This window comes from Entamoeba dispar, genomic scaffold (assembly GCF_000209125.1).
Source record: "Entamoeba dispar SAW760 scf_1105229463483 genomic scaffold, whole genome shotgun sequence".
NCBI lineage: Eukaryota > Evosea > Mastigamoebida > Endamoebidae > Entamoeba > Entamoeba dispar.
Window position 1 is genome coordinate 1 of NW_001855715.1, and position 13,035 is coordinate 13,035.

A 13,035-nucleotide genomic window follows, 5' to 3' on the forward strand; every position below is an offset into this window, starting at 1 on the left:
ATATGTAATACATAATAAATAATAATTTCATATGATATAGATATAAGATATAAAAATTAAATAAATAATAATAAATGATAAAGAAATAATAAGAGAAAAGAAATGATATAATAATAAATAAAATATATAAAAGAAAATAATAAATAATAAGAATATAAAACTAATAAAATAAGATAAATATAAAATATATAGATAAAATGATGATATATAATACAATAATAGAAATAAATATAATAATAAATTATATAAATATATAAAAATAAAATACATAAATAACATAATATAAAAATAATATAAAAATGTGTACATACATTGAACCAAATATCATTTCTGAAACATTTATAATTCAGAACAATTTACCATAAGTTGATATAAAATATAAACAAATATAAATGAATATAGAACGAGTATTTAATTTACTTTTTTATTTTTTTAAGAACAAAATAATAAAAACTATTATTTTATTGATTCAAAATATTTACTCCTTTTTCTTTTTTTTTGTGTTTTTTATTTAGATTCATTATTTCTTTGCTTATTTTGGTTCCCTGATATTTTCATTTCAAGATGATATTTGATTAATATTCTTTATTTCTTGTTTTATTTTCATTCATTTCTTTATTTAACTTATTATTTATTTAATTTATTTGTAAATGTTTTCTTTTCTTCGTTATTTTGTATCATTATTCTCATTTCTTCATTATATAATGTATGATTTATATTATTGAACTTATATTTAATGATTTGATAAATTATATTTATTTTGATAATGATAGAGATGATAATGAATCATAATGTAAAAATTATCATTTTAATATATCATTTATATTCATTATATTTATATCATATGATTATATTCATCATATTCATCATATTTTATACATTATTTATGTTGATTTATTCTATATTAAATTATTTTAATATTTATATTACTTATTCATGATTTACTGATTCATATAATTTATTAATATTATAATATGATTCTATATATTTTCTGTATTTATCTTCTTTTTGTTGATTTAATATATAATAATTATTCATTATTTATCATCAAGAGATTATAATTTACATCAAAATTAGTTTTGTTGAATCATAAAAAAATGTATTTTTATGTTAATATATGTTATATCACTGTTCTAAGATTGTTTAATTCATCATTAATTTAAGTAAAACTTTTCATAAATCTTTAAACAGAAAAAGAAAATAAGATATATTAAAAAATATATCTAATAAAAATGAATAGAATAAACTATGATATTTAAATGATGATATCAAAAATTAATAAGTGACATACAGATTCTAAAAACTAATAAAATATGAATATACTAAATATAAGAAGAAAGAAATAATAAGATAAAAGAATTTAAGAAAGAAAATTATTATTAAAAAAGAAATCAATCCAGAAACAAACTGAACAATGAAAAGAGAAATAAACTTTTATGTATAAAACCCATAAAATTTGATTCAACAAAACAATAAATGTATAGAAATAATAAAAATATCTGAATAATTGTATATTATTATTTAAAATCAATAAACCTCTACAAGATTGTTTAATATCTTCAAATTAAACTTTTTTAGTTTTAAAATAAACAAATGTTCATATTCAAATAATTACTAAATAAATATAGAAATACTTCAACAAGAATATCAAAATCATATAAAACAAAATGTATTTTACAAAAATCATCTAAAAACTATTCTTATAAATAAATATGGACTAAATCAACACACAATACCAAAATAAAGAATCATATTATCACAACCAACTTTTTTATTAGTATCAAAACGAATTTAACAGATCGTCAATGTCAGAACTTGTACTAAAACAAAAAATAAACTGATTGATAAGCATAGTATTAATAAACAATATTCATTAACATATAGTAAAAATACAAAATTACTCTTCTCAAAAAAAAAAGTAAATTCATTATGAAAAATAACTTAACAAAACGTTTAAAAATCATCAAAACTAATTGACTCTTGGTACAAAAACTACTTGTAATAAATTATTGATTTCTTATAATGATCTATTATTAAAAACTCTTAATTGTAAATTTAAATATGCCTAACTTATATTATAGAAGATATTTAACTATATTCATATCAATATACTTGAAATAACTCCAAGACTATTCAAATTTAATAAACCAATTTATTCATCGTTATATGTTTGGATTATGTTCATATTTCATTACTATTATTAAATAATTATGATATCTTATTTTGTCATGTTTAGCAATACAGTTTGTGTATATTCTAATTAATTTTTAATCAACCAATTCACATTTGTGTTTAACTTAAGAGTGAATTGTATTTTATTTTAATTATTCATGTATATGTTATAAATAAGAAGAGATTAATTATACTAAGTTAATATAATCTTTTAATTAGTATCTGTAGAATGTTATTTGTTCTAAATTAATGTGTTTTAAGTTATAAAATTGTTTTTTCTCTTTCATATTGTTTAAATAACATTTAAAGGGAGTTTATGTGAATTTATTTGGAATAATTTTTTATTATCAGATTATTGAATACTCTCGTCTTTATTTAATTATTCTTATTGAATAAACAGGTGGTTTTATTATTCTAGATGTCAATTAGTTGTATGACTGTTATCAATCAATTTAAAAATTGTTTTGAATCTTGAAACGATTGTATCAGAAACAACAAAAATACTTCTATTATCATCTTATATTCAATATTTCTGTTTATTTAATATTAATGGTTTAAAATGTTTTGAATTAGTACACTTTATATTATCATACAGCAAAATTAGAAACAAATGTTATGTGACAAAGAGAAAATAAAATTCAATTGAAGAATGGTTATGAAATACTAAATACTCACTGTAGTTATATCATTATTATTAAATCTCAATCTACTGAATTAAGTTATCTTTTTGTTGAATAAAAATACATTGTATTAACTTCACATAAAAATCAGACAGTATTTAGATAATCTTAGATATAAGCTTAATAAAATAGAGAATAATAAGTAGTCAATGAACTAAATGGAACAAAACTTAAAATAGTGTTAGAATTTATTCAAAAAACCACAAATATTACTAACATCAGTTAATAGATTATTTGGTTCTTATTAAAATATTGGTTCAAATAATTAGTGAAAATACAGAAGAGTGAAGATAAAAAGAGAGTATTGAAAACAATAAAATTATTCAAGTATATATTGCAAAACCATAAAAATGAAATATAAATGAATGAGTTTTGTTAACATCAAAAGTATAAAACGATATTTTGATTGAATATCACACTCTAATACATAATGATGAAAAGAACTTTTAATGAATAAAATTAAAGGTAAAGTGTATTGTCTATCATTTGGTGATAATTTTTTAACCAATTAAACAATTGAAGATAATGAAAAAAAGTATTGAAAAAATCTAATTAAAATCTGAGTTAATTGTTTTAGTTTGAGTAGGTAAATTCTATAAATTTGTATGGATTAGAACATGATAAGAAGGATAAATTTCAAAAAGGAGAATAAAGAATGGTTAATTGAGTTTGTTCTGAATTATTTTAATTAGAAGACAAATAATAAAATAGTAATAAAAGAATAATAAAAGAATAGTAAAAAGGAGAGAGAAAAAGAAAGAAAAGAATAAAAAAGAATTAAAAGAACTACAAAAATATAATTGAATTAATGCCATCAACAAGTGAAATTGAAGACCCTTTGATTAATGATGGAGAAATGAAAGAAAAGAAACCAGTAAAACAAAAATGGTTATGGTCATTATATATAATATTAACAGTAATGTCAATAATAACATTGGCATTAACTATTACTACATTAATTATTTTATCTACAAAATTAGGAGAAATTAATTATACAATAGTTAATAGTCCAAGTTTACCTTCAGCATATATTATTCCTGAAAATAGAATTACTCCTGTTAAAGGACAATTAGCTAGAGGTACATGTTGGATATTTGCAACAATAAGTTTAATTGAATCATCATTACGTAAGATTGCAATAGAAAATGGATCAATTAAACCAAATGAATATATTGCATTAAGTGAACAAGCATATGGTAAATTAATGTTACAATTATGTAATGGAACATATGAAGCAGTTCCTGATGATATTAAAACATTTTGTGAAGATGGAGGAATGGGAAAAGGAAAAACTGATGATGGAGAAATTGAATGGGTTTATTATTTTAGAAAATATAATTCAAAATTCTTTTATCCTAATGAAATTTGTCCATATACTATTCGTAGAGGAAAAGGAGATTGGGAATGTGATGGAGTTGATTTAAAGAATCCAATAAAAGAATCACCATTTAATATTCAAATTAATAATTTAAAAAGTAAATATACTCCTCAAAATATTAAACAAATGATTTATGATACACAAGGACCTGTTGGATGGGGTCATGCTACATTAGGAAGAACATATTTATATCCATGTGATTCAAAATCACCATTCATAAATAATGAAGATTGTATTTTACATAAATATCCATGTGAAAATGGATTTTGTAGTAAAGTATCAACATTAAGTTTTGGATATGATGGTATTTTTAAATTACAAGGAGAACCAACAAATAGAGGAGGACATGCAATGAATATTGTTGGATGGAATGATGAATATCTTGGAGGAGGATTTATCATTAAAAATTCATGGACATTACAATCAGGACATTCTATGGGATATTTTATGGGTAATCATTCATTATTTAATGAAGATCAAATATGTCCAACATATAATTCAATAAATAAATGGATTCCAATGAATTATGAATGTTTTAAAACTAATCAAGATAGTGAAATGTGTCCAAATATTACACGTACATTTGTTGGAATTGCTAATCATGGAGCAACAGTACTTGTTTGTGCAGGAGCTAATTCAATTACAGAAACAACAAAATTAAGAGCAAATGATTATGGATATGAACCATGTGGAAATGATGAAGGAAGAAGTTATTATTATGCACTTGAAATGACACATGAAACTGATGGATCAATATATAAACCATATGTAGAATATCCTAAAGGATCAAATGGATATGCTATTTTCCATATGTTAAGATGGACACAAGGTAATGAAGCAAATGTAGAAAGAATTCAAACAAATTATACAACATGGCAATTTATGGAAAGATTATTTACTCCAAAAGATTTGTCTAATTTCTTAAATACAGAACATTGTGGATATTACTTTATGTCATATGATACATTCTTAGAACATGATTTAAGACATCCAATTGGAGGACATGATACTTATGTGTTTTCATCTGTTGATATTAAATTTGATAATTCAAACTTTAATAATAAAGAATTATTTAAAAATTCTACTTTCGAATATCAATTACCAGTTTTCTCTGGTTCTCTTGATTTTAATTGAATTAAATAAAACATCATTTTTATTTTCATTTATTTTTTTGTTAAATAAATTTGTTTTTTCTTATAATTAATTCTTTTTTAATTTTTTAATTCTTTTTTTCTTTTTTTTTTTTAATTTAAAATAAAAAAAAAAAACAACATTTATTTAATTCATTTAATATGAATTGTAACTCTTCTATTCCTTTAGTTTATTCTGATAATAAAGAAATTGAACAACAACATAGAATGATTGAATCTATTAACCAAATTAATGCTGTATCAAAAAGCATTAATAATTCAATTAACAATCAAATTACTTTAATTCAAAATCGTATCCAATCATTACAACAACGAACAATAAAAATTCAAAATAAATTAAAAGAAATTACTGGAAGTCCAAAAGCAATCACTGTTTTTACTCCAAATAAATCTCCAAATTTAATTATTACACCTATTAAACTACTTGAATCTCCACAACTTCAAATTCAATATAATCAAAATATTCCTTCAAAACCAATTCAATTTAATCAAAATAAAATACTTGTTTCATTAAATAAATATTCAATTAATAATTCATTAATTCAAAAAGAATCTACTCATTTTCTTGTTCCAACTCAAATTCAATCAATAGGAAGTTTATTATTATTTAATAGTGGAGTAAATGTATATGCTGATTATTCTAATTGTGATAATACTAAAAAACTTCATTCAATCTCTTCTTCTGTTTTAAAAAATGAACCAAAAGAAGAACAAAATGACCATTTAAGTGAATTAAATGAATTTAATGCAATCCAAACAGATGACACTTTTGGTTATAGACCAACTCTAGATAAACTCCCTGAACTTTCTTTACCTAATAATCTTCCTAAATTATCAAATATTGCTGAATTATCTTTTAGAGGTTCTTCTCCTCTTCTATCTATTGCTCCTTCCGTTGATTTACCTGATATTGATTTAGACGATGATGATGATGACGATGATATTGAATTAAATACACCTCTATCTATTCCACCTCCACAAATTGTTCCACCTCCACCAATTACAACGCCAACTATCCCACCACCAAAAGATCTTACTCCTGAAGCAAAGTCTGTACTTCAAGGTGGTGGAATGGGTGGATTGTTGGAACAAATTAGACAAGGAAAAAAATTAAAGAAAGTTGAAACAGTGGATAAGTCATCACCCAAAGTAGGAAATAGTTCTGATCCAAAGAAATCTACTACCTCAACTGGTGGAAATGATTTGATGGAAGCCCTAATGTTAAAGTTGAAAACAATGAGAGCAAATTCAAATTATGATGTTACAGATAATGATGGTGATGATTCTGAAGTTTGGGAATAAAGGTGAATTGATTACTTTATTGTTAAATTATTTGATGATTCAAACACAATTTGTATTTCAATCTCATGGTTCTGACCATGATACAAAACAATTATAATAACACTAAATAATAATGACTATTTAACTTTATTTCTTTTCAATTTTTTTATATAAAATACATTGAATTATTATAGATTATATTATCAATAAACCTGATGAGTGTTATTTATCAATGATTATTAATGTTTTTTTTAATTGTTCAAGACTTATGTTAAATAAGTTTCAATTTAGAAAGAATTTATAATATTATCTTCTATTGAGTATATTAGAATGTTTGATATCCTATGTTAAGTGTACTATTCATTATTTACAAAGATAATAAGAATTTATGAATATTTAATATTATCAATACAAATTTAAATCTTTTAATACTCTCACTTAGAAAAACGAACATATGTATTTGTAATAAAAAGTTATTCAGTATTTTATATTTGTTATAGTTTGAACATATTGGTACTTTTTTTGAAACTGTTATAACAATTCTATTACATTCATTTTGGGTTATACTCATTTATCAATAACCATAATCTTATTGTTAATATCAGAGATATGTTTAATTTAAATTGTTTAAGAGATTGGTATTATTATTAATTATTTCTATTCATTTATTGTGTTGTATTGTGTTGTTATCTTATTAATAATAAATGAATGATTTATTAATAATTATGGTTTAATTGTTATTATTTCTCATATCAGTCATTGTGTTTTGAATACCTTATTTCATCTATTCAATTCTATTTAATTATCATTAAATATTATCATTCTTTTTATTAACTATTAATTCATTTAAATATAACTTCATAACATTTTCAATGTTATATTAACACTTAAAATAGTTTGTTATTCTTCTTAAATCAAACCATCATAATAATAAATTTAATCAATGACTTTATTTCATTTCTAAGTCTACTACCTCTCCTCACTTTATTTATACTAATTAAAGAACGTTTATAAATAAAAAATTCAAAAACAGTTCATTTTTTGTTCATATAGTTTCTTTGTAATGATAATCAAAAAAGAAAAGTTTTCTTTATTTTACAATGTTGTATACTACAAAATGAATAATGTCAATAATAATACAAATTATATATGTATTAATAATTAAACATAATTCATTATAAATACAAAGTGTTTCTTAAACACAAAACCAATTTTGAAAGTACAAATAAACGGAAAGAATTAGAATTGGATGAGGCTAATACCTTCCTTCAAGGACTTGAGCAAAGGTATCACCACGAAGACCATTTCTTAATGCTTCCAAAGCAATAATGTCAGCAGGAGAAATATTTCCCAAATTAACATTAATGCCAAATGTTGAAATTAACCAGGCTTGTTGGGACTTTAATGGGGCTTCCCACATAATTTTATTTGGGTCAACTTCAGAAATTAAATAATCAACCATTTCTTTGTTAACACTTCCGTCTTTGTTGTAAATCCCTGTTGTTCCACTTTCTCTTGCTTCGACAATAACAACCCTCGACCCAGCAGTAAGTTCAGCTTTCATTGAAGTAACCCATTCTTCTCGGGTGTACTCTCTGTTTTTACACTTATTACCAACCTCTGAAATAACAAAATATCCATGTTCAGCACATTCTTTAATGATTTCAAGCTTTCTTTTCTGACCCATTTCATAAGACCCATCACTTACTTCAACCATTTTAATTCCAAACTCTTTCATAATTTTGTGGAAATCTGCCATTTTGTTTCTAGCAATAAACGCCTCAAGGAAGGTACCACCAACATACATTTCAACGCCATACTTTTTGTATATTGCAAGTTTTTCTCTTAACCCCCCAGTAAAAACTGATGTACCAAATCCAAGTTTAAGAAAATCAATATAAGGGGCAGCGGTCATACACAAATCTTCAGTAGCATGATTTCCAAGTCCCTTGTCCATTACCATAGTATATCCGTTATTTCTTGGTTTGACTGTTCTTGGTGGAAGAAAGTCAATCATTTTCATCATTTCTGTCATTTCTTGTAAGTTTTTTTGTTCAAGTTCCTTTTTAAATAGGAGTGTATTTCTTCTTATCTGCTAAATATTTTAATCTTTCTTAGTGAAAAGATAAAATCCCTGAACACAATCAAAAGAAGTTAATAAGAAGAAAAAAAGATAAACCCCTTTCATTGAAAACTAGTACATTTCTTTTAGAGGAAATGCTAGATCACCTGATATTAACTAAAATTCAATAATATGTTCATAAACTTCAATAATAATTACTTATGACTTATTATTAACTTTAATTAGATGTATAGAAAAATAATAAAAATATATTACTTATTAATGAGGATAAGTTAAGTAATTATACAAACCAAGAACTAATGAGAAGAGGAGATAATAAAATCAGGATAATTACTTAACGACTCAATACGACACACACTCTGTTTTGGCATTATTCTTTTTGATTTATTAGTAATTAAGAAAACCGTAATTAATCAAAATTTTAATGAAAAGTCTCAATTATCAGAGCACAAAACATTAGAGAAATAAAAGTATTCAATAAAACACAAAGCACCAATAAAGAGTTTTGGGACTAACAAGAAAAGAGTATGTTAGAGTTAAAGTAACAACAAAAAAAATAATAATAATAAATTGGTTTTACAATACAAGGAAGAAAAGAAAAAGAAAAGAACTAAATTAATTATAAAGATATAAATGAGAAAAACAATATTAGGAATATGGGTTTTAATAACACTTATTGAAAGTTGTGTTGGAGTAGTTATTACTGATTTTAATTCTATTGAAAATCAACCCAGAAAGTTTAAAGGAAAGATTTTTGCCATTATAGAGAGTGATGATGATATGAACATTGCTATTGAACATAAAGACAGAATCGACCAAGTTATTGGAAAAGGTTTTAGTGTTGAATCATTTCCATCAGGAAGTCCTAAAGTTGAAGGAGAGTGGGGATATAAAAAGAATTTTACACATAATATTGGTCATATTATGTTTGGGAATTTTGTGAGTATTGTTAATTGGACGTTTGAAATGACAGAAGTAATTATTGAAACAATAAAAAAATATGGGTTGGATGGTGTATGTATGGAAGATTTAGAAAATGTATATTTTATTACTGGAAGATCAACCCGTGATGTTAGATTGATATTAAGAAGATTAGGAATTGAATTACATAAAATTCAGAAACAGGTATTTGCTATTATTCCAGTTTGTTTAATAAATACATTAAGAATATTTATATGCTATAAAAAGATTAACAATATCTAGCCAAACTCTGAAGCTATTGGAATTAGTGAAATAGCATCATTAAAGAATTTAGTTGATGAATTTATTATTGATGATATGGAGTATTATGATAGAAATATGATTGGTTCACATTGTACTTCTCCTATTTATTACATTAAAGGACTGGTTGAAAAATATACATCAAATTATGATGATTTAATAAAAAAGACATCAATCACTATTGACCTTTCAGGAACAATGCTTTGTCCAAATCAACCACGAAGTATGATTAATTCTACTCATCTCTATAATAAATTACTTCAAGTTAAGAAGTCAGAATGGATAGATGAATGTCAAGAACAAAAATTTATCATGGAAAATGGTTGTGAAATTATATATCCAACTGTTGAGTTCATTCAAAAAAGAATAGACCTTGCAACAGAACTCGGTTTAGACATCACGTTATACAACATCAATGCTGCTCATCCAAATGTTTTTAATCTTTTCTAAACTGAATTGATTCTTTTTGTTATATATTACTATTTCTATAAATAGTAAAATAAATTTATGTTATGAAAAACACAATTAAAAAATGTTAATATTTGAAAAACTTCAAATTATTTATTTTGTAGAAGTTCTATTTCATCTCTAAAATGAAAAATTTCAATAAAATATCCAGAGATCTTTATATTTTGATCTAATAATGAATCTTTTTAAACAATTATTGGTTAATCTATAAAATAATAATAGATCCATTCAAATGATTGGTTATAATAATTAGATGAAACTAAAAATAAACTATAAATAGTGAAAAAAAATCAAATAATAATCAAAGGGAGATGTCTATTATTTCTAACGATAAATTCAGTGATGTTATTTCAAAAGAAAGGAAGATAATATCAAGAAATGTTGAAAGCGGAATTACTAATACTGTTATATGTATTTTGATTAAACAACTTGGAGCTATAGTTTCATTTAGAAGGACTAAAAAAACCAAGAACACAGTCAAGATGATGATTCCAGAGAGTATTACAATTATAGGGACAGTGATTGATCAAAATAATCTTATTGAAATGAGTGATTTACTAATTAGAGAAATGATAAAAGAACAACCAATCAATCGTGAAGGAATGAGTGATAAACAATATAATAGAAGTAAAGAATCATGGATTAACAATGGATTATTGTATCTTTTAAAAATGTATGGATATAATTTTAATATTAGACAAACCAAAAAAGCTAAATTAACTGAAAGATTTGTAAAAGTATCATCAATTAGTCTTCCAAGTGGAGAAATTATTAATGAGAAAAGACTTATTGAGATTGGAATGGAGTTTGAACAATTTATTTCCAATTCTTTTAAAAGAGAAAAAGTACTAAAAGTTGATTCTTCTCAATTATCATCACTTCATATTCCAGAGATAACAGATATACTAGTCAATCAACAATGTCTCTCTTATTGTAGTTTTAATGAACAACAACCAACAACTGGAAGTATTGTTGTAGAGTATCAACCATTATTTTATACCCAAGACATTGGAATACCAGGTACTATTTATCCACTGAGGTATGATAATAATTATTGTTATTACTAATGTCCAATTGAGTTGTATTTACTAATTTAGTCCTTTTTCCTCTTTGTTAATTTTCCTTTTGTTAATAACAAGATTAAATCATTTCTTTTTTATTTAAAGTTCTATGGTTTCTGCAAAAGAACCAAATGAAACAAACAGTTGTAGTTATACCAACAAATCATAAAGTCATTCGTGTTCACTCTGGGTTTCATAATGAATATATTTTAAATCAACTCAAAAATGAATATCATATCATTGATTCTCCAATTCTAAGTCATGACATTCTCTTACCAAATAATATTAATATTGACATTGTTGATGCTGACTCTATTATTTCTGATGCTGATTATACAACGTTAATCCAAAGAAGAAAATATCTTAAAGATACCGATTTTGTTATTTTCTTCTTGAAATCATCTTTTAATTCTTCTCTCATTCAACGTCTTCAATTTGACTTATCACCATCTTCTTCATTTCTGTTTATTCCAATAGAAGATGATGATCTTTTGTTAATGAATTGTATTAACTCTATTCTTAAATCAAATGTTGAGCCTTTTCATAATGATGAAATCAACTTTGCTGATGAGATAAAATCATTTGCATCACAACTATCATCCTTGATTAATGTTGACGTTTATTCATTGATGAAAACAAATCATCTGTCTATTTCTGATTTGTTCAACTCATCATTATTATTATCAAAAGGTATTAATGAAGACATTGTACAATCTCTTCAACAATTATTTTCAACTGATCGTTTCTTATATTTTTTTGTTTTGATTAACAATTTAAAATAAATATAACTAAATCAAAAAAAAAATTGAATAAAGAATAAACAAAATACAATTAATTAAGATGATATAATAACAATTGAAGATTTTGAATAATGCTAATACTTGCACGTTTTGACTCACATATGAATAATGTTTCATTTTTTTCAATTTCATTTGTTTGTATCATTTTCATTTCTTCCAATAATCTCAAACTTCGTTTAAGTTCATTTTCTAAAATCTCCAGATTATTACTCATTTCATCTTTTATTTTATTCTTTTCAATTACTACTTTGTTTTCTTCTTCTTTTATTTTATAGAACCCTCTATTCTTACACACTTCTCTTCCTGACTCAACTTGTGCTGAATGATTTAATGCATCTAATATTGATTTTCTCCATTTTCCATTTTGAAAGATTTTTAAGTTTTGAAATAATGGTAAATGGTCGTTGATAAATGGGAGGATGTCTTTAACTAAAGAATAATATTCTATTTGTGGTTTTAATACTTTGAGTGACTTTAATATCAATAAAACTAATCGTGTTGTTTTCATTTTTGGGTTTTTTGTTTGAAAGAACGTCTCTTTCTTACAAATAAGACACTGACAACAATGAACGGTTCTAGCTTCTTGAATATGAGTACTTTCCATTGGTGTATATATTTCTTAATCAAGTTCTTTTTATACTTCATATTTCGTCTTTCTCGAAATTCAATCTTGCACAATCCAGTATTCTCTTATCCTTCTTCATTTCTTTTACAAAATTGTAGACTTTCTTTCCCTATCT

At 23.7% G+C, this 13,035-nt stretch overlaps 6 protein-coding genes across 6 annotated transcripts, besides 23 other annotated features; 4 read left to right on the forward strand and 2 right to left on the reverse strand.

Annotated features, from left to right (window-relative positions):
- Nucleotides 1-11: 11 nt before the first annotated feature.
- Nucleotides 12-92: a sequence feature (AT_rich).
- A 23-nt stretch (nt 93-115) lies between these two features.
- Nucleotides 116-299: a microsatellite.
- Nucleotides 300-408: 109 nt separating this feature from the next.
- Nucleotides 409-481: a sequence feature (AT_rich).
- Nucleotides 482-546: 65 nt separating this feature from the next.
- Nucleotides 547-1,081: a repeat region.
- A 116-nt stretch (nt 1,082-1,197) lies between these two features.
- Nucleotides 1,198-1,234: a sequence feature (AT_rich).
- Nucleotides 1,235-1,308: 74 nt separating this feature from the next.
- Nucleotides 1,309-1,431: a microsatellite.
- Nucleotides 1,432-1,484: 53 nt separating this feature from the next.
- Nucleotides 1,485-1,528: a sequence feature (AT_rich).
- A 2,039-nt stretch (nt 1,529-3,567) lies between these two features.
- Nucleotides 3,568-3,629: a microsatellite.
- Nucleotides 3,630-3,660: 31 nt separating this feature from the next.
- On the forward strand, nt 3,661-5,364 carry EDI_203900 (uncharacterized protein; the record flags this gene model as incomplete). Its single annotated transcript, XM_001740988.1, has 1 exon — nt 3,661-5,364. One exon carries the CDS (start codon nt 3,661-3,663, stop codon nt 5,362-5,364), a length of 1,704 nt encoding a protein of 567 aa, XP_001741040.1.
- Nucleotides 4,299-4,336: a sequence feature (AT_rich).
- Nucleotides 5,261-5,311: a sequence feature (AT_rich).
- Nucleotides 5,354-5,434: a sequence feature (AT_rich).
- Nucleotides 5,435-5,476: a microsatellite.
- Nucleotides 5,477-5,524: a sequence feature (AT_rich).
- EDI_203910 (uncharacterized protein) lies at nt 5,523-6,683 on the forward strand (the record flags this gene model as incomplete). The annotated part of the gene is made up of 1 exon (XM_001740989.1): nt 5,523-6,683. One exon carries the CDS (start codon nt 5,523-5,525, stop codon nt 6,681-6,683), a length of 1,161 nt encoding a protein of 386 aa, XP_001741041.1.
- A 138-nt stretch (nt 6,684-6,821) lies between these two features.
- Nucleotides 6,822-6,866: a sequence feature (AT_rich).
- A 171-nt stretch (nt 6,867-7,037) lies between these two features.
- Nucleotides 7,038-7,093: a sequence feature (AT_rich).
- A 260-nt stretch (nt 7,094-7,353) lies between these two features.
- Nucleotides 7,354-7,389: a sequence feature (AT_rich).
- Nucleotides 7,390-7,457: 68 nt separating this feature from the next.
- Nucleotides 7,458-7,518: a sequence feature (AT_rich).
- Nucleotides 7,519-7,791: 273 nt separating this feature from the next.
- Nucleotides 7,792-7,846: a sequence feature (AT_rich).
- A 71-nt stretch (nt 7,847-7,917) lies between these two features.
- Nucleotides 7,918-8,697, reverse strand: EDI_203920 (phosphosulfolactate synthase, putative; the record flags this gene model as incomplete). The annotated part of the gene is made up of 1 exon (XM_001740990.1): nt 7,918-8,697. One exon carries the CDS (start codon nt 8,695-8,697, stop codon nt 7,918-7,920), a length of 780 nt encoding a protein of 259 aa, XP_001741042.1.
- A 281-nt stretch (nt 8,698-8,978) lies between these two features.
- Nucleotides 8,979-9,008: a sequence feature (AT_rich).
- A 286-nt stretch (nt 9,009-9,294) lies between these two features.
- Nucleotides 9,295-9,317: a sequence feature (AT_rich).
- Nucleotides 9,318-9,378: 61 nt separating this feature from the next.
- Nucleotides 9,379-10,416, forward strand: EDI_203930 (uncharacterized protein; the record flags this gene model as incomplete). The annotated part of the gene is made up of 2 exons (XM_001740991.1): nt 9,379-9,888; nt 9,949-10,416. 2 exons carry the CDS (start codon nt 9,379-9,381, stop codon nt 10,414-10,416), a joined length of 978 nt encoding a protein of 325 aa, XP_001741043.1.
- A 19-nt stretch (nt 10,417-10,435) lies between these two features.
- Nucleotides 10,436-10,534: a sequence feature (AT_rich).
- A 211-nt stretch (nt 10,535-10,745) lies between these two features.
- Nucleotides 10,746-12,277, forward strand: EDI_203940 (uncharacterized protein; the record flags this gene model as incomplete). The annotated part of the gene is made up of 2 exons (XM_001740992.1): nt 10,746-11,490; nt 11,601-12,277. The coding sequence occupies 2 exons, from the start codon at nt 10,746-10,748 to the stop codon at nt 12,275-12,277; spliced, it is 1,422 nt and encodes a 473-aa protein (XP_001741044.1).
- Nucleotides 12,270-12,344: a microsatellite.
- EDI_203950 (uncharacterized protein) lies at nt 12,327-12,899 on the reverse strand (the record flags this gene model as incomplete). Its single annotated transcript, XM_001740993.1, has 1 exon — nt 12,327-12,899. One exon carries the CDS (start codon nt 12,897-12,899, stop codon nt 12,327-12,329), a length of 573 nt encoding a protein of 190 aa, XP_001741045.1.
- Nucleotides 12,516-12,568: a microsatellite.
- Nucleotides 12,900-13,035: the final 136 nt, after the last annotated feature.